We start from the raw sequence: 22,663 nt of genomic DNA on the forward strand, positions 1-22,663 counted from the left end.
GGAGAACATACATAAATACACACGAGAGACAGGGGTAACATGGAAACACAAGGAAGGCAACAATAAATAGAAAAAGGGAAACAAGACACAAGGACACACACACCCACAGACCCAGGGAAAGCGAGGGACACAGGACAACGACACAAAGGAAACCTCAAAAACAAGAAATTAAACTGAGATCACAGGAAAACTCTGCAGCAATAACAAGAATAATATTCAGGACTGACTAGTGAAACTTAAATCATAATAGCACAGAAATACTCAAACAAAATAAACTCAAAAGCTTAGTCCAAGTCCCAGAACCTTGACAATATCAGGAATCTGTATGCTCCCAGCTAAAGCCAGAAGGCAATTTACAACATTCAGAGTGAGAAAACTATGAATCCATTTAAATCAGTGATAGATAGAAATGTTCAAATTCTGAAGATTAAAAAAACAAGAAAAAACATCAGAGAACATTTTTTATTAGAGCATCAAAGCTCAGCTCAAGTCACATTGTACAAATACGCAAATATTGTGTAATGTTTTTAAATGGTTTGGTGTAACTACAAATTACAGTGTGAAAATATTATAGCTGAAAAAAATTGAAAAAACAAAAACTGAAGCAGCATTCTTTACTTAAACCAAAATAAAAAAGTATATGAACTATTTTTAATCAAAATAAAATTTAGAATTAAAATGAAAGAAACACAAATAAATATATAAAATTAATAGGAACAAAATCTAATTGTAATGTTTCAACCAACTGTTGCCAAGTCCTTGTTCATAGGGGGTCATGTGATTCAGTGCATCTTCAATCTGGAGAATTTTCACTGGCAGATTTGTTTACTTATTTCAATATCTTGTATTAAGTGAAAAAATCTGCCAATTGAGCAACTGAAAATTCTCCAGATCCAATATGCACTGTCTAAAAACAAGTTCCTTTATCTCACTGAAATGTTACTCTGCAGCTGATTGTGTCTTATTTCAAGTGATGTACGGTGGCCCCGAGAGGCCAAACGGACTGCAACTTAAGAAAACACCAGCAATAAGAAAAATGCTGCAAAAGCACACAAAACACAAAATAGGAAAAATGACAACGGAAAAGGGAAAAAACTAAACAGAAATAGGAAGAACGAAAACTGAAATAGAAAAAAAACAGATTTCCAAAAGCACAAGGGAAGTGTTTCTGGGGAGACAATAACCCGACGGACCAGTTGCAGGAACCCAAAACATGGTAGGTGTGTTTTTATCATGATTCATATAATACTGATGACGGTTTTTCTGGCTAATAGTTAGGCTAACAAACTTACCTCTCATCTTTTCTTTCCTAACAAAACCGATAGATCCACCACTTCTTTGAAGTGTCTTCTGTCTATTTTGGTTCCTGCAACTGGTCCGCCGGGTTATTGTCTCCCCAGAAACACTTCCCTTGTGCTTTTGGAAATCTGTTTTTTCCTATTTCTGTTTTGTTTTTTCCTAGTGGGGCGATCGTGGCTCAAGAGTTGGGAGTTCGCCTTGTAATCGGAAGTTTACCGGTTTGAGCCCCGGCTTGGACAGTCTCGGTCGTTGTGTCCTTGGGCAAGACACTTCACCCGTTGCCTACTGTTGGTGGTCAGAGGGCCCGGTGGCGCCAGTGTCCGGCAGCCTCGCCTCTGTCAGTGCGCCCCAGGGTGGCTGTGGCTACAATGTAGCTTACCATCACCAGTGTGTGTGAATGGGTGAATAACTGGATATGTAAAGCGCTTTAGGGTCCTTAGGGACCAGAAAAGCGCTATATAAATACAGGCCATTTACCATTTTTCCGTTGTAACTGTATGTTTTTGATCTAAGGACATAGCCCAGAGGCGGTCAAAGATGAAGATCATGTGACCTCACAAATCAAATCCAGCAAAATAAGGGCTAGTCATTTTTATAGAACTATATAATGAAATAATAAAATGACAAAATTTTATTTCCAAATGAGAGTGTTTTCATCCTTCAGATATTTTGGTGCCATTTGGAAAATACCACATGCTTTGTACATTTCTAATTTCTCAATAAAATTAAACACTTCAGTTCTAACAAACGGTCATCATCAGATACATATCCATCAATAAAGCTAGTTTTGCTTTGTAGAAGACTTGTGATACCACTGCATCGATACCATGACTACATACTGAAGCAAAATAAAATCACAAATGCATGAAATGTACACACAGGTGCTGCATACAGATGTCTGACCATGCACTAATTTACAACAAGTGCAGCAGAATGTGATCATTACCTGTGCCTAATTTATTCACTGGTGTTTTTAACATATGTATTTGAAACACTGAGGTGACAGCAGCAGCTGGAGGAAAGTCATACAGAGAGCGGAGTGAAGAACTTCTTAGGACAGTCAGCTTTGTGGATTTAGTCTCTCAGACTGCTCAGAGCCATCGTCAGGAGCTGGAAGATCAAAAGCATACAGTTTACACATAATTTAGCCTTTTCAAGGGTGTAATTTATAGTGATTATTGAATACATGGCCCTTGCTTCCCAGCTATGAAAGTGAGAGGGAGATCAGTGCTGTTCAAGTGATCAGATCATGTGTAACAAAAAAGAACAAGTCTGTACTTTGTTTTCAATTAAATAATGCATATTATATCTCTAATAAATGTTCTACATTACTTACAGGATGCAGAACATTTGGCTGAAACAAACTAAAATAAACCATATGTGTTGTAATTTGTTTTTAATTTGTTGTTTCTTGATTATGCAATTATTTTGTGTCAATCTCCTTTTAAATTTGATTATTTTCTTCTCACCTCATCATTCTACTGCCCTATAATCATTTTACTTGACATGAATTTGAACTAAACTTTAGATTTCTCACATTTTTTATTTATGTAGGTCAAAAATGTCACAGCTGTGATGATGGTGAAAGCTAGAACAATCACTGCAGCACCGATGAAGGTTCCCATGTCAGTGGGCTTTTCTGTTGAACAAAATATGACAACACTTATAATACTGAACAAAAAATGTGTGCAGTTACTAAAGAATAAGTGGAGAGAAAATCAAGGACCTGATAGTTGATGAGTCTGACATCTCTGAATGTCACACAAAGCCATCAAAACAGCATTACTTAAGCATTAGTTACGCGTCTTGTACACTCTAAAGTAGTGATACACCATAATGCAAATGGTACTTCATTACTTTAACCCAGTATGAGATCCCATTTTTACGCCAGACTTATGCAACACTTGTAAAGACTTGTCTTTATTGATCGATAAGAATGGCATTTAGGAATTAAATTTGACAACTAAGCTGTTTAGTTAACAACTTCATAATATCAAACTGCAGTTTTCAAACCCTGCAGGATCCAGTCTTACCCCAGTTGGTCCTGATCGCTGTTTTGTCCAGTTTTGTGATGATGTACTCGTTCACACCAGAGAACTGAAACACACAATCGTACCTCTGCCAGTCTTCAGGTGTGACTGATGAAAGTTTCAAATCAACACTCAACTGGAAGGTCCCATCATTGTTGGGGAGGATCTCTCCGGGATCCACACCTTCATGGATCTCCTCTCCATCTTTCCTCCAGAACATCACGGCTCTGTCAGGATAAAAACCTGTAGCATGGCAGCTGATGGCAGAGGAGGGAGTCTTCTGGAGGAGAGACACTGAGGGAAGAACTGGAGAGAGACTGGCAGTTGTCACATTCTTTTTTTGAATTTCATTTTACTTTTAAAGCAAGAAATCCATATTAATTTTCTGTTCTATTATGTTTCATCAGATTCTGTAATTCTACCTGCAGTCTGCAGAAAGCTCCTGCCATACTGCAAATACTCCTTTAAAAACTCAGGGCACAGATGGCCTAAAAAGGTTTTGTTTAATTTTAATCGATCTTTTTGAGCATCCCATCTCAGTTTGGTGAGGACAGCCTGTGGTTTTGGAGTGATCCATGTCAGTGTCTGCAGGTCCAATGCTAGAAAGTCTTCTCCATCATAACTGTACAGATTGAACCCATTAATCTCACCAGTCTCATCATTCCACTCACAGCCATTCATCCTCTGCATGATATGAACACCTGAAAAGAGAGAAAGTAACAGTAACTGTGGTAAAGCAGTAAGATGTCAGCACAGCATAGTGAAACTGCACCTTTGGGACAAATCAACATTACAAAAGTAACAAGTGAAACAAATCAGTACCTTCAGTTTGGTTGAAACGTTGCCTCAAAGTCTCAATGGTAGCCTTGAAGAATTGATGACTGTCATTAGATTGGAAACTATACCACTCCAGGTGCCAAGGATGATCTTCAAAGAATTTAATCCAGTCTTTCTTTAGCTCTGCTCCTCTTACACTGTTGAAGTCACCTATCTGAACTTCATCAACAAGTGCACCAGCCGAAAACTCTGGGATACTCTGGGATACTCTGGACTTCAGAGGTTTGAGTGGAGAAAAACTTCAGGGAGTGTTTTACTGTAAAATTGGCAGGACAAAATCAGATGACATTTGTATTATATACTTTCTGTACCATTTAAGAAGGTTAAATAAAAACTAAAACTTGGTTTAGATTCATCATTTTAATTAATGAAATTAACACCTTTAAATCTCAATCTTGAGAGAGAGAATGGCCATTCAACAGGGCACTGATAGTAGTGTCTGAAGATGAACAGCACAGTCAATTTTAAATACAGTCAAGCAGATGTAACCAGATGTACCCTTGACCTTCTCCAGAAAAGGAGAGATGTTATAACCTTATCTCCTATTACAGTTTTTGCCCCTTGTCTCTTCCACCCATCCTCAAGGACACAGAACAAAAGACTTCACACCTGTTGAATTTGCCCCGACTGGGTGACACCAACTTTCTCAGAGTTGTAACTGTGTGTGTGCAATAAAGTTAAAGCTGAATGCTCCTTCATATGTGCACCTTTTAAATGACCCAAAAGTGATATTGCTAAAACATGTAATGAACACATAAAAGAGAAGAAACATTTTCATCACATAGTGTAAGTTAAAAAGATAAAACAGAAAATAAAATATCAAGTAACCTGCTTTTAGAATAAGTTAACTTTTTTTTATTGTAAATAAGCTAACTGTGTGTATAATGTTCTGTACTGATTTAATAACACTCTCTAGTGCTTTCCTTTCAGCTACAGTCCAGTTTGTGAAAAACACAAGGATGTCACAAGAGAGGATACTTTGAACAAAACATCTGTAAAAGCATAGCCACAGCTGCTGATCTAAAATTTCTCTTCTATATGCTTAAATAACTCCCTGTGTCTTTTTGACAAGTTAGGTGTTGTTAGTAGTCCATGTCAGGTGTAAAATGGCGACAGCTCATAGCAAAACTAAAAGACCAAGTCTCTTACAATGCAATTTGCTGTAAGTCAAGAGAAATATTTTTAAATAAAACTTAAATACACTTTAAATAAAATATCTTACCTGGAGATGCAGCATGAGAATAGAGCAGTAATATAAGCACACACTTCATCTGTTTTTCCATTTTCACATTCATTAAAACAAGAAAAACAACAGACAAAAAACAACTGCAAGTGGTTGCATGACTTGTTCAAGTTCTGTTTTCTGTTAGGCTGGGGCGAACTTGTCTGAGTCAGAAAAAATTAAACATTAAACCGACTGTGTGCCTCCAACAGTCTCTCTGTTTTTCCCATGGCATGCACACTGGATTCCACCTGAAAGCATAACAAGGACACAAGACAGGACACAAACTCTGGTTTCAGATACTTTAGAGAGATTTATTTTTTTTATAAATACTACTTCTGCTGCTTCAATTGAGTTGCAAAAGTCATCTTGGTTAATAAGAAAAAGAACTAAAACTGCAAAAATATAAAACATTATTATTTAGTAAAACTACATCCCCTATCTACTGCAGGTTTCAGGCAACTGAGTTACAAGTACTTATGCAAATAAATAATTTAATATGTTTTATTTCTTATAATTATAGCATCAAACTTGAAACCTGCACTGAAATTAGACTGTTTAAATGGAGCTACTTTAGATGAACAACTTAATGATAGAATTATGAGGACACACATTTGCGTTTTGGGGGATTTTTGTGGAAGTGGTTGCTATTAGTCTAAAATGAAGGCAGGCAGGTTACACAAGTCCAAGACCTTTTAATGCCAATGTGAATTTAAAGGATGCAAACTGCATGTATACAATTTTTTTTGTGTCATTAAATGTGTAATTCAAAGTCAGATTGATATTATGATTGAATGATTAAAAACAAAACCTAAAGTCCCAAGGGTCCCAATCGGGCTCTGCCACACTTCTTGGCTGTTAAGGGTCCGCTGAGTCCACCAGTGGGAGCCAGGCCAACAAAGTCCTTCGTGGTCTCCTCGCCACACCGCTCCAGCTTCCACTAAGCACAGGAGAGCAGCAGCAGTCACCCTTCTTAATTTACCGAGGCGTCTTTAAGAATTTTAACCACTTGAGAGTTACCACGCGAGGGCAGAGCTCCAAACTCTGCCTGCTGCTGCTCCGTGTCTTAAGTGTTTAGCTGGCGTCTCGCTACCACTGTGGAAGAAGTCTGCCGTCAACTGAACGAGAGCCGTCTCTCTCTTTTCCTGTGGCCGTGCCATGCCGGTAATTGCCGCTCTACATCTCTCACTGCTGTGGCTGCGCCTGCCACCACGCTACTCTGTGGCTCTCTCCTCCTTCCCTGCATCCAGCTGCGATTCCTTTTTCTGACCTGCCAAACTCTCTTATTGGCCTCTGGCTACCAACAAGGGAGGCCTGATTAATTGGTGTTCTCTGTGTCCTCCATGTGTATCTAATTAGTTATGGAAAGCAGGGGGGAGGAGTCTCTCCGGAAGATTCCCAATAAATACAGTAAAAACATGCAAAAAAAGGGAAAATGCTCTCAACATCAAACACAATAAAGCATGCAACAACTAGGCAAGAAAAATCCTTCTTCCCCGGATGACGTGCAACTCAGCGACTCAACTACCTGCTTACGTTCCAATTACTCCTTTCTCCATGGACTCATAGACCCTTGGACTTTTTCGCCCCTTGATTACAAGTAAGCATCCTGGCTAATTCTCACTCTCTGGACACTGGACAATCTCTCAACATCATTCCCTCAAAAGATCATCCAGGACTGCACCTCCTCTGTGACCCTAACAGTTTCCACCTTCCCCATTTTGCTTCCTCCTCACATCATATAACCCTCTGTGTAAGTAAAAATCAAAGGTAAAATTCTCTATGGTCCTCATTTGGGTTCTGCTCGTTGAGTACATTGTTATTACTAGTTTTGCTGGTTTGTGAGATTTGAAGATGGAAATGGAAATAATACATGAAAATAATATTGTAATCAAGAAAGAGGTCAATTTTGACAAAAAAAGTCTTTTATCCGCCTCTCTGTGAATCGCTACCTTATCTTGGTGGAGGGGCTTTGTGTGTCCCAGGGATCCCAGGGGCTATGTTGCCTGGGGGTGTTTGCCCCCTGGTAGGGTCTCCCATGACAAATTGGTCCTGGGTGAGGGACCAGACAACGAGCGCCCTGGAGCCAGGCCTGGGGAGGGTGCTTGAGGGTGAGCATCTGGTGGTTGGGCCTTAGTCCATAAGGCCCGGCCGGGCACAGCCCGAAAAGGGGACATGGGCTAATACTCCCGCAGGCCCATCACCTGCACAAGGCATTGTAGGGGTTGGGTGAGTTGTGTGACGGGCGGCGGCCAGGAGCCTGAGTTAGTGTGTGAGGTTGAGAGGTACAAGCTAGATATAGTCGGGCTCACCTCTAAGCATGGCTTGGGCTCTACAACCAGTCTCCTGGAGAGGGGCTGGACTCTGTCTCAGTCTGGAGTTGCCCCTAGTGAGAGGCGGCGGGCTGGGGTGGTTATTCTAATATCCCCTCGGCTTGCTGCCTGTATGTTGGGGTTCTTCCCGGTGGATGAGAGGGTTTGTTTCCTGCGCCTTAGGGTCGGGAACGGGTCCGGGTGTGTTCCAACTACAGGGGAATCACACTGCTGAGCCTCCCTAGGAAAGTCTATGCCGGGGTGCTGGAAAGGAGAATTTGTCCGCTAGTCGAACCTCAGATAAAGGAGGAACAATGCGGTTTTCCTCCTGGTCGCGGAATACTGGAACAGCTCTTTATCCTCTCAAGGATACTTGAGAGCGCATGGGAGTTTGCCCAACCAGTCTACATGTGTTTTGTGGACTTGGAGAAGGCATTCGACTGTGTTCCTCGGGGTGTCCTGTGGATTTCTAGGCTGGTGTCCTGAAATTTTTCCATGCATCCCTGTTGCTACACACCAGAATACGATTAATAGGTCATTAGCAAGCCTATAGTACTTGACTGCTTGCTGAGGTGGCAATTCAGCCATTTGATTTATGTTACAGCAGATCATGCAGCCAAATTCGTCATGCTGAATGATGTTACAGGCAGCATAATGTTTTCCACAGTTTCTCAAGACCCTTTCACATCTGTCACACACGCTCAGAGTGAACCTCTTCTTATACATGAAATGCACAGGGCACCAATGTCAATGTCGACATGTCAATTTTGGACTAATTGTGCATGCAAATTCATTTTTAACATCCCTCATCAAATCATCTAGAAAAGTCAGAGACTCATAAGATATCATGGAGATACAAACAGAATGTATTCAGCTGTTTGGCTACTTGTCATATTTCCGAGTACAAGTGAGATTTTTTTAAAGTTAGCATAGTTAACGGAGAATAATCTTCTCAAGTAAATTAAAAATTTTTTGGTGCAGACCTAGTTAATGTTTTGAGGATGACATCCTGCCAGTGAACACAGCCTGAAGTGTGGCAAATACTGTTTCAATTTGACTGCAGTAATTCATTAACAAACTAGTTAATAATGAACTCATTACTCATTACTTAGTTACAGTAGACATGGGGTCAATGCGGGGCGACCATGGTTCAGGGGTTGCAAAGCTCATCTAGTAACAGGAAGGTTGCCGGTTCGATTCCCAGCTCTGTCTGTCTTGGTCGTTGTGCCCTTGGGCAAAATAAAACTTACCTCACTTGATTTTGTGCTTAATTTATTCAGCACAATGTTTCCAATGATTAGGATCACAGAGGAACACGATGGAATTTGGTGCCTTTGTCAAAATGTTCAGTGTCTACATTGTAACTGCAGTTGTTTTAGTTAAATTGTATGTTTTCTATTCCCCTGCTTCTCTATTATTTTTCTGTTTCTTTTGCTTCTTTTGTTTGTATCCTGTTGCATATCTCTTCAACAACCTGGCAGATCACGACGAGAAAACATGTTGTGATTGTCTAAACCTATGAAGAAGTTTAAGTAACTTCTGAATGTCACGTGTAGAAGTATAATAAATAATGTGGCTTCCACCACAGAGGTGTAGAAATACGTTTTTAATTCTGTATATTTTGCAGATCTACAAAACTTCATTTTTTTGACTTAGCAGTGCAGAAATTGTTATGTCGAGTTATTTGTTCCATCACAATCAGATGAAGAGCTGCTGTTGTTTTTGGCTTACATAAGTGACAGACTGACATGCTAACGCTACCAAATACATCGCCTTGTTGTCAGAGGTAACAAATTAGCAACAATAAGTAAAGTATTGAAAAAAAAAGCAGATGTGAATTATATAACAAAAATAGTTTTATTAAATATACATGTGGACATGATATTTGTGTTTTGACACTAAGGCAATTTCACTGGCTGGTTTATTCATAACTGGAGACCATTTTGGAGTAAATTCAGCAGATTTGGCTCTACAATGTAATTGAAGATTTTTCGACTGCTTAAGAGTTAAACTGGTTTTTGATTTCCAAGAATAAGAGTTTCACCTCTGAGTTTTCCCCTTCCTGGTATCAAGAGAAGACTTCCAAGCATTAGCAGGCTAGTAACCATGACAACTGAAGCAGGTATAACATGGACAAAACACAGGTAAGATATTTATATTAATATTTTTAAAATATTAATAAAAATGATATGTACAAACAAATTTAGACATATATGTACATATGTTAAAAGAAGGAAGAAGGAAAATGTTTCTTCAACAATAGTGTGAATGAATACTGTTGTATATTCTGTTTGCGATAGTTAAAGGGAAAAGAAAGCAAATGAAATATAAAGAATAAAAGTTAGAGTAGATTAACAATTCCAGAAACACTGCTCAAGTATATCTGATATAGTCTGCAGGAAGTTGGGCCAATGAAGCAAGTAAATCAGCAACTAAATGTTCTCATTGCACAACTGATGTTTTCAATTTTGTTTCTTGAATCAGTTGTAAGACTTCAGACCCAAAAAGAGGAACTGAGCACACATCTGCTTTTGCCTGCTGATGGACTGATAGAAGAGGAGTCTTCATCACACATCTTACTGATTTTCTTTAGAAAAAAATAATGATTAGATGATGGAGGTCAGCTATGTGGATCAGCCCTGACACCACACCCTGAACCAGCTACTCCACCTCTCCCCTGCAGCTGAGACACAAAAGACACCCCAGTACATACCCCCATCGTCCTACTTAGGTTGAGGAGGCATCCCTGTTCCTCAAGCCTTTGGAGCACCTTGAATTAAAAAGGCTGGAGAGTTCTGTGCTGCTGCCTCCCACCAAGCCGCCTGATTTCCTCGTCAAGCTGAGGAGAAACAGACAAGGGAACCACAACAACATCAGGCGCTGTAACCAGGGGAGAAGGTAGAGACCCATCATCATGGGGAACGGGAGATCCTTTGCTAAAAAGTTGATGACTTGGTGTCCCTTACCCAGCATCAGGGGGCTTGAAGAGAGAGCAGCTTAATTATCCTGTGTGAGACGTGGCTACCATAGTAACTCTGGACAAACACATAAACATGGACAGTTTTTATCTACTTCAGGCTGACACAACAACGACAGCGGGAAGAATAGACAAGCGGGTCTGGCTGTATTTATGAATGATAATACAACTCTGTACACCTGCATATCAAAGAGATTCTCTGTGATAAGGATATTGAGCTGCTAGCATGACGCAGCTGAATAAAAAAAGCACAAAAGTAAAACGCTGACTGTAGCTGCCTCTGAAAAACATTTGGTTTGTCTTTCAGCATCGTGTACTTGGTTATAAGATGTCGTCTGAGATGTGAAAGTTTCATGCATTCAATACTGACAAGATCACTGCATAATAATTTAATATATTTTTAATAATATATATTAATATTAAAAGTATATAAATGTTATGTTATTTAATCTTAAAAAGATCATGAAGACTTCCTGCGTACCACTAGAGGGAGCCCATGTATCGCTACAGTTTGAGAATGACTGATCAAGATAAAATGTCAAAATCTTGCATGTTTGTTAAAACGGGAAAAGGAAAAAAATGTAAAATTGAAAGACATGATTAGTTTCTTATATTCACTTAGTGCACTGAAATGTAAAGAGCAACATTACCTCTGGGAAATCAAATATAAAAATTACTTAAAACTAACTATAATACAAACTAAAAGAAGTTTTTCCAGTGGAAAAAGTCATGACAAAAGGATTGCTAAATGATACAGTGCATTGTCCACAGTGGATGTATCTCAGTGTCATTTTTGTTTGTTGAGATTCCATCAGTGATTATGGTGCATTAGTTGACATCTCTCTGGTGTCTGTATTTGAATTTCTCTTTTGAATCACAGCATCAGTGTATGTCCACCAGGAAGAAGGATAAAATCAATACAGCAGGTGTTAACAGATTTTTAGAAATATAAAAGTGCATAAAAAATTAGCAGTGTGATAAAAAGCTGTTGTTATCAGCATGTCACAAGAATATTTTTCAGTAAACAGTGACTTGCTCATGTTACCAACTTGGCTCAGCATTGGCAACAAAAAAAAAGACTCTACAGACACAGCTTAGCTTGCTCAATTAGTTTATGTTACAAAGAATTCAATAACGGTGGCCTGAGTAAAGATAACCGTTCGTGGAGAAATGCCCTGCACTGTAAACTGTAAACAAATGCACAACACATTGTAAGAAGATGCCTGTAAGAAACAAGATTTCCAAGGTTAGCAAACAGCCTCTAAAAGAAAAAAACCCATTAATACCCTAAACCAGCGCTGCAGGTACCAAAACAGCGCCACCAGGCCATCACACACAATTTTATACACCGAACAGTAATTTAAGACAAGCCTGTTAATCTCTTACACTTAGACTCATTTACAACCTTATGTTTTATGTTTTTATTCTTGATGCAGAACCATGGGGGGATGTGTTTTTGCTAATTAGCGCTGATGCTCATTTAGCAATCACAATATTGAATCTTTATCAATGTAAATGCTGATTAAGCAGTTACATGTACAGTCTTCTTGTCCAAATCTTTGTCTATCTACTATGAATGCTTAATTAGTAATTACATTGCTTATTCCACATACAGAAACTCTTTTGGTATTACAATATTTTAGAATAAGTGGCCCCCTTACCTTCATTTTTCATATCTATTATTTTGTATGTATTATATTATCTATTATTAAAAAAAGTATGCTCTTATGATTATTCTTTTGTAATATAAGTGATTAAAGACTGAAATCCCCTTAACTTCTTCAGTATACTTTAATTTAGAGACAAGATTATAATTTTAAATGGCTCCCAAGACTTTGAACTAACAAGATTGTATTCAGGATTTTCACCCTACATACTTTTGCCAATTTCAAGGCAGGGAATGTATCCTTCTTTTCAGCATCTCTTATGATTTTGTTTTCTTCAGTTTCATTTTAGATTTCACGCTTTTTATCCAGTCAGTTTCAGTGTTTTTAATGGGTGTGTATTCCATGCTGCTGGGGGTCAGAGTGAAGACATCAACTGTCAAAGTGGATATGCTTAAAGATTCATCTGAAGATTTTACTTCAAGTAATTCTAATTAGATCCTCTCTGACTGGATGAGTATTGAAATCATTTGATGTGAGTGAACTGGATTCAACTTATCTAAACCAATTTAATCTGTCTGTTGTTGCTATTGTCATCATGCAGTATAGGAAAACAAGGAATCACATTTTCAAAGTCCTCAAAACAGTTACTGGAGCTAAAAACAATCATATCATTTTTATAGTGAAGAGTCAAACAACTTTAAATCACACAGTAAGCACAATTACAGTAACCACCTTTTCATGACATTTTTGAGTCTTTGGATACAAACTTTTTGCAGGACAGCAAGTTAATCCATGTCGGCAGTTTCAACAAGTTAAAGTAAGATTTAAGCAGTAGAGATCAACAGTAACTGTGGTGTAAATGATAACCCTGTGACTGTGACTGTTATTTTCATTTTCATTTTAACAGACTTGTTAAAATGAAAATGGTGGGGTCAGCTGGTGACCGTTAAATGATTTGAAGTTGATCTTTTCTGACTCGATGATTAGAACTGAAACCTAGAACTGAACTTTACAGGTATACTTAAAAAACGTATATTAAGGTTATGCTAAAAGTTATCATTTCAAAACTCTTTCAGTTAAATTCAACTTTGATGTGATTACTTCCCTCTCTGTGAGTTTCTCTCTCTTTGAAAGAAACACACATCGAGCAGCTCAGAGTGAACTTTGTTTTTCACTTCAACTTTATTAATAAAAAGAGCCTTATAGCATAGAAGCATTTTTACAGCACAAAAAAGGAAATATAGTTTTGGAGAGTAAATAACAGATAATACAGAGTGTTAAAGGAATAAAATGCAGTTAAGCTGTGTTATCATGATAAAGGAATTATAGCATTTTTTTATATTGTTATTAATATTGAAAATATTGTTTTTTGACTGCTTTGTTTGTTTTAGGTAAAAGTTAAAAAAAAAAAGTAAAATTATGGAACTACACATACACATTTATAATACTCTTGAAATAACCATATGTATCAAAGGAGTTTGGCCGATGAATCATATCCGGCCATTTGACCTTAGAACTGAAGAAGCTTCTCGGATGAGAGGTGAAACGTCTTCAAGCAACTTAAAGAAGTCCAGACGCTTTTCTTTGCAAACTACTTCGACTACAATGACCTGGATGACTGAGAACCTTCACAGACATACCATATGTATCACATATTCCATATGTAATCACATAACATCGCAATCTGGTGTTCTAGTACACGTTTCAGCACATAGTGCCCAGCTGTCAAAGAGTTCTTCTGGTTTATGTGTGAAAGACATAGAGAAAGAAGAAAAATGTCATCAAAACTGAATAGGAAGTGTTTCTAAGTGTTATTATTTATTTATTAGATGAAAAGATTATTTGTGTAGTGAATTACTTATTATGCAAAAGATTTGATAAAGGGGGGAAATACATAAACATTTCAGAAGAGGTTACAAACCTAAATGTAAATGAACCAAGATAAATTATGTTTTTGAAGAGATTCTATATCAATCTTTGAGCTTCATTTGAGGCATATTTTTTGCAGTGTATGGCATTGAAATAAACAACAAATAAAAAACAAAAAGCTTCTATAAGATGTTATTATGTTACCTGCTGGGAATTTCAATGATCAGTGCATATAACATGTAAAACGTCAAGCTGTGGAAGAACTTAAACAGCCAGACTAAAGTCTTACAGAGAGTGGAGCACAGAACAGCTTGAGTGTCGGTCACGTTTGTGGATTTAGTCTCTCAGACTGTTCAGAGACATTGTCAGGAGCTGTAAGAACAAAAAGATAAAAGTAAATTTTTTTATAATGTACAGTGAATGTTGATTTCTGTTAGTAAACACGCTCCAACTCTCTAGATAAACATGCAACAAAGAGTCAGGCAAGCAGAAATATTAATAGGGAAGTCACATTCATCAAGCAACCATGTATACAACAGCATAAAATACAATAACACAATAAAAACAAGCGTTCCTGTGATTTTTAATGTTTTGAGAGAGTAGTGATGAGATTTTAAGCGTGATTTACGTTCTAAATGCGAGCAGTAATATGTTCTACGCTGTTCCACATGAGCAAACTCTTTTCCTCAAATGTAGTTCACAGGTAGAGAGTTCAAATGTTCGTCTTCTGCACAGCTATGAAGATCAGCTGCTCTGTAATTATCTATTACACTGATGCTTCTCACATCATCAGTTTACTGTCATATAATAATTTCACTTTGGCTCTGAGATTTATTTCAGACTGAGTGTTTCAGTTTAATGTGAAATTTATCAGTATTGATTAAAACACAAATTCAAAAATTAAAATCAACATTTCTCCAACAGATCTCTCACCTTTCTTTCTTTTGTAAGTGAAAAACACCACAGCTGCCCCAGCTGCAACAGCTGCAATGAGGACGATCGCTAGAACAACCACTGTAGCTCTGATGTCAGTGGGCTTCTCTGTTGAACAAAACATGGAGACACTTTATTGTACAGAGGACAAATGAATGAGATTACTAAAGAACAAGTGAGGAACGACTCAGTAAGGACCTGATAGTAGATGCAGCTGACATCTCTGATTAAAACAAGAGGCGACACAAAACAATTAATACTCAGTTAATACGCCAACATTAGACATTCGTCTTGTGAAAACTGAAGATAAAAAACACTACATATAGTATTTCATTACGTTTTGCTTACTTCAGTTCTCTGCTATTTATGTTCCCTTTTCAGTGAAGCATCTTACTGATTTGTTATTAATTAGTTCTTGAGCAGCTGCTAAAAGTATTGTTTGATTGGATTGGTGAATGTAAATGTGGCAAAGGTCAGCTTATCCAACATCGCCTCAAGGAACTTAATAATTTAATGTAAAACCTTTATACCATTATAAAAACATTATAACATATGATAGTATATGTAATTCTATTTGTGAAAAACATAACTGTAAAGTTGTTAAAGATGGTTCAGTCAGTCAAGAGGAAAAGAGAAAGACCACAGAGAGGATTCATGGATGTAGTAAAAGAGTACATGCAGAGGGTTGGTGTGACAGAGTGGTCACCTTTTTGAAATAAATAACTACTCTGTAAAAATGATTCATAACCACTGCAGGATCCAGTCTTACCCCAGTTGGTCCTGATCGCTGCTTTGTCCAGTTTGGTGACAATGTACTCGTTCACGCCAAAGAGCTGAAACACACAGTCGTACGTCTGCCAGTCTTCAGGTGTGACTGAAAGTTTCAAATCAACACTCATCTGGAAGGTCCCATCATTGTTGGGAAGGCTCTCTGTGTGATGCACACCTTCATGGATCTCCTCTCCATCTTTCCTCCAGAACATCACGGCTCTGTCAGGGTAGAAACCTGTAGCGTGGCAGCCGACTGGAGAGGAGGACGACTTCTGGAGGAGAGACACTGAAGGTAGGACTGAAAAGAGATAGGAAGTTGCTACATTGTCTTTAAATTGCAACACAAATTTTCTATTTTTTTCTACATCAGATTCTGTAATTCTACCTGCTGTCTGCAAAAAGCTCCTCCCATACTGCAAATACTTCTTTAAAAGCTCAGGACATTTATGGATGAAAAGTTCTTTATTGTGTTCTAATCGAGTTTTTTCAGTATCCCATCTGAGTTTGGTGATGACAGCCTGTGGTTTTGCAGTGATCCATGTCAGCTTCTGCAGGTCCAATGCTATAAAATCTTCTCCATCATAACCGTACTGAATGAACCAAGTAACCTCTCCAGTGTCATCATCCCATTCACAGCCATTCATACTCTGCAAAATATGAACACCTGTAAAAAGACATAGTGACAATAACTGCAGGAAACCAGTAAGATGTCAGCATCACAGACACAAAAACAGAGGGACATACAGTTACTGGCCCAAAAATCAGTCTATTAACTTGTGGACACTGTGGAAGGTTCACATTTTTTCTATGCTTCTTTCACTGTTCTTATTTGTTATTTTCCCATTTTTCTAAGTAAAGTAGCAGATCTTATTATCATACACTGCAATCTAATTTAAAAAAAAAAAAAACCTTTGTTTTCTATTTTAAACCAAATCAGGATAAATTAAAAGTATTTTCAGCAGTAACAGGTCAGACAAATCCATACCTCCAGTTTGGTTGAAACGTTGCCTTAAACTCCAAATGTAATGTTTGAAAACCTCATTGGTGTGCAAAGATTGATCAGCGTACCACTGCAGGTGCTGAGGATCATCGTTCATGAGCTTTTTAATCCATTCTGTTTTGGGTTCTGCTCTTTTTGTGCTGCTATCATAGTAACCTCCCTGAACTCCATCAACAAGGGCAACAGCCACAAACTCAGGGATGCTCTGGACTCCAGTTGTTTGAGTGAAGAAATACTGCAAGGAGTGTTTTACTGTAACAATGATGAGACTTTGAATTAGATGGCTTTACTGTTATATAGACGCATTTCTTTAACTACTCTCAGCATTATATTTAAAGATTTACATATTTTGTCATTAACTTCTAAAAAAATCCTTTCCAAAATAAAAGTTTAACTGATATCACAGATAATATGCTAATTCTGTTTGATTTACATCTTCAATGAAACCTGAATGCACTTGTCACTTAGAACTAAAGAGAAATTAACATTCTCAACAGAGAGACTGAGAAAAAACTGCTTTCTCAGCAGCATCTCAAACTAACCAGTTACTGTATTGTTGGTGGAGCCTAAAGTAACTCTCTCTAAAATAATTTATATCCAGTTCATGGAAATGTACATGTGTAGCTGTACAAATTATCCATCCATCCAAATATCTAGTAAAGTTTAAATGGGCACCTGGGATAGGCTCCAGTTCAAATGCTACCCTAAACTGGATAAAGAGAAGAAAATGGATGGGTGGGAAAACAGCAGTGCTCTGACTGGAATTGTACAAACCACAAGTCAACATTTTACCTGTCAGCTGTTTAAGACCTTCAGATAGTTTTGGAAATATACACATAGATGACATTTTCAGTATATTGTAACATTGTGGCATCATAAAGTACAAAATAAGCAAATGTGTCTTATCATTCCATTCAAACTGGCTGCTGAAGGCTTGCACTTACCCTCATATTAACTTATTTCATTAAGAATTGATTGTTTATTAAGTAACCAGGTTAGCATGATTTCCACACAAACAATATCCTTCAATCTTCAGGGTACATTCTCTAAACCCTATTTTTTTAGAAGGGTCCTTGAACGTTTTGACCTTAAGAGAACCTTTTGGGAACATTATCTTATTATCTTAAAAGCCCCCAAACATTCAATTTCTGTAAGGTTAGCTAGACAACTTAGCTATTTGTGGAGTAGGTTAATGATATGAGTGAAGGTGCCCCCCCACCTTCTTCAAATCAAACAACGTCAAACATTTGTGCTAAGTTTGTGCTGCAAAATGTTTTCTTTGTGCTGTTTTTGTTTTAAAGATATTAATAAAAGTTTTTTAGAGGTCAGCCAAGGTCAACCAGCCCCCAACATTAATGAAAACAGATAAAATGGGTGTTAATCGACTCTTCTAGGTTTCTGCTGGTTTGTGATGAACTAGCTATTGTTTTGAAGTTACTGTATTAAACTTGAGAGCTTCAAAAGGTTCTAAGTATGTAACTTGACAGTTCAGTGTATTCAGTTTTTCTAACAGGAAGCATGCCTACATTGTTCTGATAGTTTTGTATTTTGCAAATATTTTTTTTCTCTGACAGAATGCATAATATATTTTAACTATTATAAGTGAACCTATTTTTTTTTTTTACTTTTAAAAAGTGTGATCATGATAAATATGCATACTGGTTTATGTTTCACAGCCTTTTTACTGTAAAGAAAGGGGCTGGTTGGCCTTGGGTGACCTATGTCTATGTGCTGTTATCTCCATCTGCTTCTGCTCATAATCATCACAAGGCCTGAGACCAGTCAGCTAAAACTTTCATTGAAACAGCCAATTTTGACTTATACAACTCAGAAAACCTTGGACAACAACATCAGTAGCGTCAGAATAACTTTTAATATTTACATTTATTTTACATTCTGTGGGAAAACAGGAAATAATAGACCTTTATCATTGCAGGCATTTTGATTTTTATCTCAGTTCCTTTAACTATCCCAGTACTCTCACTTACTCGGCAAACTCTCCTGTTCCTGTGTTTATATGTTTAAAACAAACACACAAGCACACACACACACACACACACACATTTCCACCACTCACAAAGACAACAGAAAACCTACTTTCTGTTCTTCAGCCTGTGTGGAAGTGAAAGAGTGGGGTTTATTTTGATTCCGGAGAGAGCGTTTTCCCTGTTGTTTTGTTGGCCATGGCCACAAGTAGCCTGTGTTACTGTTCTTAATAAACAGCCGGTAAAAGGAATATCGATTGTCTCTGTTTTCTGTAGGAGGAATGCTACAATATACACAAATAATAATGACAGAGAAAGGAGGGTCCGCCCTCTGAATATGTAATCATGGATTCGGATTACACCTGTTAGCTACTCAAACTGCCCACTCAAGCGCAATTTGAGTGGGCGTTGAGGAATGATCCACAAACTACAGCCTATTCTGAGGACAAGAAAACTGATATATTATTATTATTATTTACAAAAGAAAAAGTATAAAGCATGTATTTAAAGACTGGCGGTCCCAGTTAGCTGCTGAAAACGGCTTGTATAATATTCAGAGGATATGACATTATTTTTTTTATCAACATATGAATGTGAAATAGTGATGTTAAACATGTTTGCGCAACTAAAGTTCCCAGTGTAGCGACTGCCAGAGTTGCTACCGAGGACCAACCGGGCATTACAATGAAACTATTGGCGACTGTCAAACCCTTGAGTCGCCGAGCAGCTGAATATGGGATTAATGTTGATGCGCACGCTCTCTAAACGTAAGACAAACTTTCAATTTAGCCTCCTAAGACCCGAACTCTTCCAAGACATGCATTTTTAATTTCTCTTTGATATTTGGGCATATTGGGGCCCGATGAATGTAAAAACAAAGAATTTCCAGTTTTGTTTTTTTTTGTTTTTTTTTTACCTTTTTTTTGTTTTTAAGAAAAATGAGAGCCACAAATGATGATATTCATTTAAAATTTTGATAGAACAGTAGCAGTATAATGTCCTCGTAAGTGGATATCAGGCCCACGTAGAGCAAAATTGAGTATTTTGGTCAAAATAACCAAAAATGTGATGTCCACATATGTGGATGTGGACATCACATATGTCCTAGGAGGTTAAGACGCCTTTATTTGTTATGAAAATCCTTAAAATCCATCCAAAAACAACAGTAATCGAAATAACCAGGGTTGAGCGGTCAGTAAAAGTCGACTTCCCCCATCACCCACTCATTCAGAAAAAATCCCTCGGGAAGCAAACAGGAAGCAATCAATACTACTAACACTATCACCACGTGGCCCAACCATAAGATATCAAAGAATCCTGGCTGCTCTTTTTATTATTAACAATATATAGCAATAAAACATTAAAATTACAGCGAGAGAGAGAGAGAGAGAGAGAGAGAGAGAGAGAGAGAGAGAGAGACGGATCCGTTTAAATTTAATCTATATTGCTCATCGTTCATCTGACCTCTATTCCGTCTGAAACAGTGTCAACATTGGTCCGTCGACATCGTTATTTACTTTTTTTTTTCTTTTCAAAAGTTGATTTGTGGTCTGTGATTTATAGAAGCAAATGTAAAACAGACAACTGTTGACGGTCTCACTCTCTACTCTCATTACTGAAGACAGACCTGGTGCAAGTATCCAAAGAAAATATGAAGAATGTGGACGTAATCTTACCTGATGATGAAAAGTGACACAAGAAAAGCAACAATAATAACCTTCCCATTGTAACTTTATTTGGATTATAGGACCAAAGCAGTGGGCTATTGTTCTAATTTAGCTCAGGGTTTCATTTACGTGACAGAGGTAGCGTTGATTTATGATATCAAAGTGCATGTGAAACATCACATCCTATCCTGGAGACTGCGGTCAAGAGCCGCCCACAACTCCGCTTACAAAACACTATTAAAATGAAAGCTTTATGTTAAAGTATCAAAACTATTTTTTTCATTAGCTTTATTACTTTGCAGGTAGTTTTTTTTTGTACTTGATTTTGACTTATCAAAATAATAATACCCGAGTAGATACAACCCCGATTTAAAACAAATGCTTTCTTAAACCTGATAAAGGTCTATTATTTCCTGTTTTAAAACATAATGCAGATATACAGGGAGTGCAGAATTATTAGGCAAATGAGTATTTTGTACACATCATCCTCTTCATGCATGTTGTCTTACTCCAAGCTGTATAGGCTCGAAAGCCTACTACCAATTAACCATATTAGGTGATGTGCATCTCTGTAATGAGAAGGGGTGTGGTCTAATGACATCAACACCCTATATCAGGTGTGCATAATTATTAGGCAACTTCCTTTCCTTTGGCAAAATGGGTCAAAAGAAGGACTTGACAGGCTCAGAAAAGTCAAAAATAGTGAGATATCTTGCAGAGGGATGCAGCAGTCTTAAAATTGCAAAGCTCCTGAAGCGTGATCATCGAACAATCAAGCGTTTCATTCAAAATAGTCAACAGGGTCGCAAGAAGCGTGTGGAAAAACCAAGGCGCAAAATAACTGTCCATGAACTGAGAAAAGTCAAGCGTGCAGCTGCCAAGATGCCACTTGCCACCAGTTTGGCCATATTTCAGAGCTGCAACATCACTGGAGTGCCCAAAAGCACAAGGTGTGCAATACTCAGAGACATGGCCAAGGTAAGAAAGGCTGAAAGACGACCACCACTGAACAAGACACACAAGCTGAAACGTCAAGACTGGGCCAAGAAATATCTCAAGACTGATTTTTCTAAGGTTTTATGGACTGATGAAATGAGAGTGAGTCTTGATGGGCCAGATGGATGGGCCCGTGGCTGGATTGGTAAAGGGCAGAGAGCTCCAGTCCGACTCAGACGCCAGCAAGGTGGAGGTGGAGTACTGGTTTGGGCTGGTATCATCAAAGATGAGCTTGTGGGGCCTTTTCGGGTTGAGGATGGAGTCAAGCTCAACTCCCAGTCCTACTGCCAGTTTCTGGAAGACACCTTCTTCAAGCAGTGGTACAGGAAGAAGTCTGCATCCTTCAAGAAAAACATGATTTTCATGCAGGACAATGCTCCATCACACGCGTCCAAGTACTCCACAGCGTGGCTGGCAAGAAAGGGTATAAAAGAAGAAAAACTAATGACATGGCCTCCTTGTTCACCTGATCTGAACCCCATTGAGAACCTGTGGTCCATCATCAAATGTGAGATTTACAAGGAGGGAAAACAGTACACCTCTCTGAACAGTGTCTGGGAGGCTGTGGTTGCTGCTGCACGCAATGTTGATGGTGAACAGATCAAAACACTGACAGAATCCATGGATGGCAGGCTTTTGAGTGTCCTTGCAAAGAAAGGTGGCTATATTGGTCGCTGATTTGTTTTTGTTTTGTTTTTGAATGTCAGAAATGTATATTTGTGAATGTGGAGATGTTATATTGGTTTCACTGGTAAAAATAAATAATTGAAATGGGTATATATTTGTTTTTTGTTAAGTTGCCTAATAATTATGCACAGTAATAGTCACCTGCACACACAGATATCCCCCTAAAATAGCTAAAACTAAAAACAAACTAAAAACTACTTCCAAAAACATTCAGCTTTGATATTAATGAGTTTTTTGGGTTCATTGAGAACATGGTTGTTGTTCAATAATAAAATTATTCCTCAAAAATACAACTTGCCTAATAATTCTGCACTCCCTGTATATTATACTCAAAATAGAAGAACATTAAATATGTTAAATGCATATTTAACAGACATTTTTGTCTTTTATGAAGTATATTAGTTTTAAATGTAATTGCAGCTACATTGAATCATACAGCCCATTGAGAAATTCACTTAAGCAACACATGAT

The 22,663-nt window shown here is 37.8% G+C and overlaps 1 protein-coding gene and 1 pseudogene across 1 annotated transcript; both read right to left on the reverse strand.

The window, feature by feature from the left end:
* Window positions 1-2,055: 2,055 nt before the first annotated feature.
* Window positions 2,056-5,519, reverse strand: LOC100700955 (major histocompatibility complex class I-related gene protein-like; annotated as a pseudogene).
* An 8,950-nt stretch (window positions 5,520-14,469) lies between these two features.
* LOC109194594 (major histocompatibility complex class I-related gene protein-like) lies at window positions 14,470-20,771 on the reverse strand. The gene is made up of 6 exons (XM_019350736.2): window positions 20,519-20,771; window positions 16,843-17,109; window positions 16,243-16,521; window positions 15,856-16,155; window positions 15,087-15,194; window positions 14,470-14,525 (listed from the first exon to the last, which is right to left on the reverse strand). Exons 1-6 carry the CDS (start codon window positions 20,565-20,567, stop codon window positions 14,476-14,478), a joined length of 1,053 nt encoding a protein of 350 aa, XP_019206281.1. The 5' UTR covers window positions 20,568-20,771; the 3' UTR covers window positions 14,470-14,475.
* Between the last annotated feature and the right edge of the window lie 1,892 nt (window positions 20,772-22,663).

The sequence above is a fragment of the Oreochromis niloticus genome, linkage group LG22, assembly GCF_001858045.2.
Source record: "Oreochromis niloticus isolate F11D_XX linkage group LG22, O_niloticus_UMD_NMBU, whole genome shotgun sequence".
Classification (NCBI taxonomy): domain Eukaryota; kingdom Metazoa; phylum Chordata; class Actinopteri; order Cichliformes; family Cichlidae; genus Oreochromis; species Oreochromis niloticus.

Excerpts from the sequence above, each read along its gene's own strand:
- LOC109194594 (XM_019350736.2), bottom strand. The coding sequence starts at position 20,567 with ATGGGAAGGTTATTATTGTTGCTTTTCTTGTGTCACTTTTCATCATCA. Across the intron at positions 17,110-20,518 it reads GTGTCACTTTTCATCATCAG|TAAAACACTCCTTGCAGTAT; the intron begins GTAAGATTACGT and ends TCATTGTTACAG. Across the intron at positions 16,522-16,842 it reads ACGTTTCAACCAAACTGGAG|GTGTTCATATTTTGCAGAGT; the intron begins GTATGGATTTGT and ends GTCTTTTTACAG.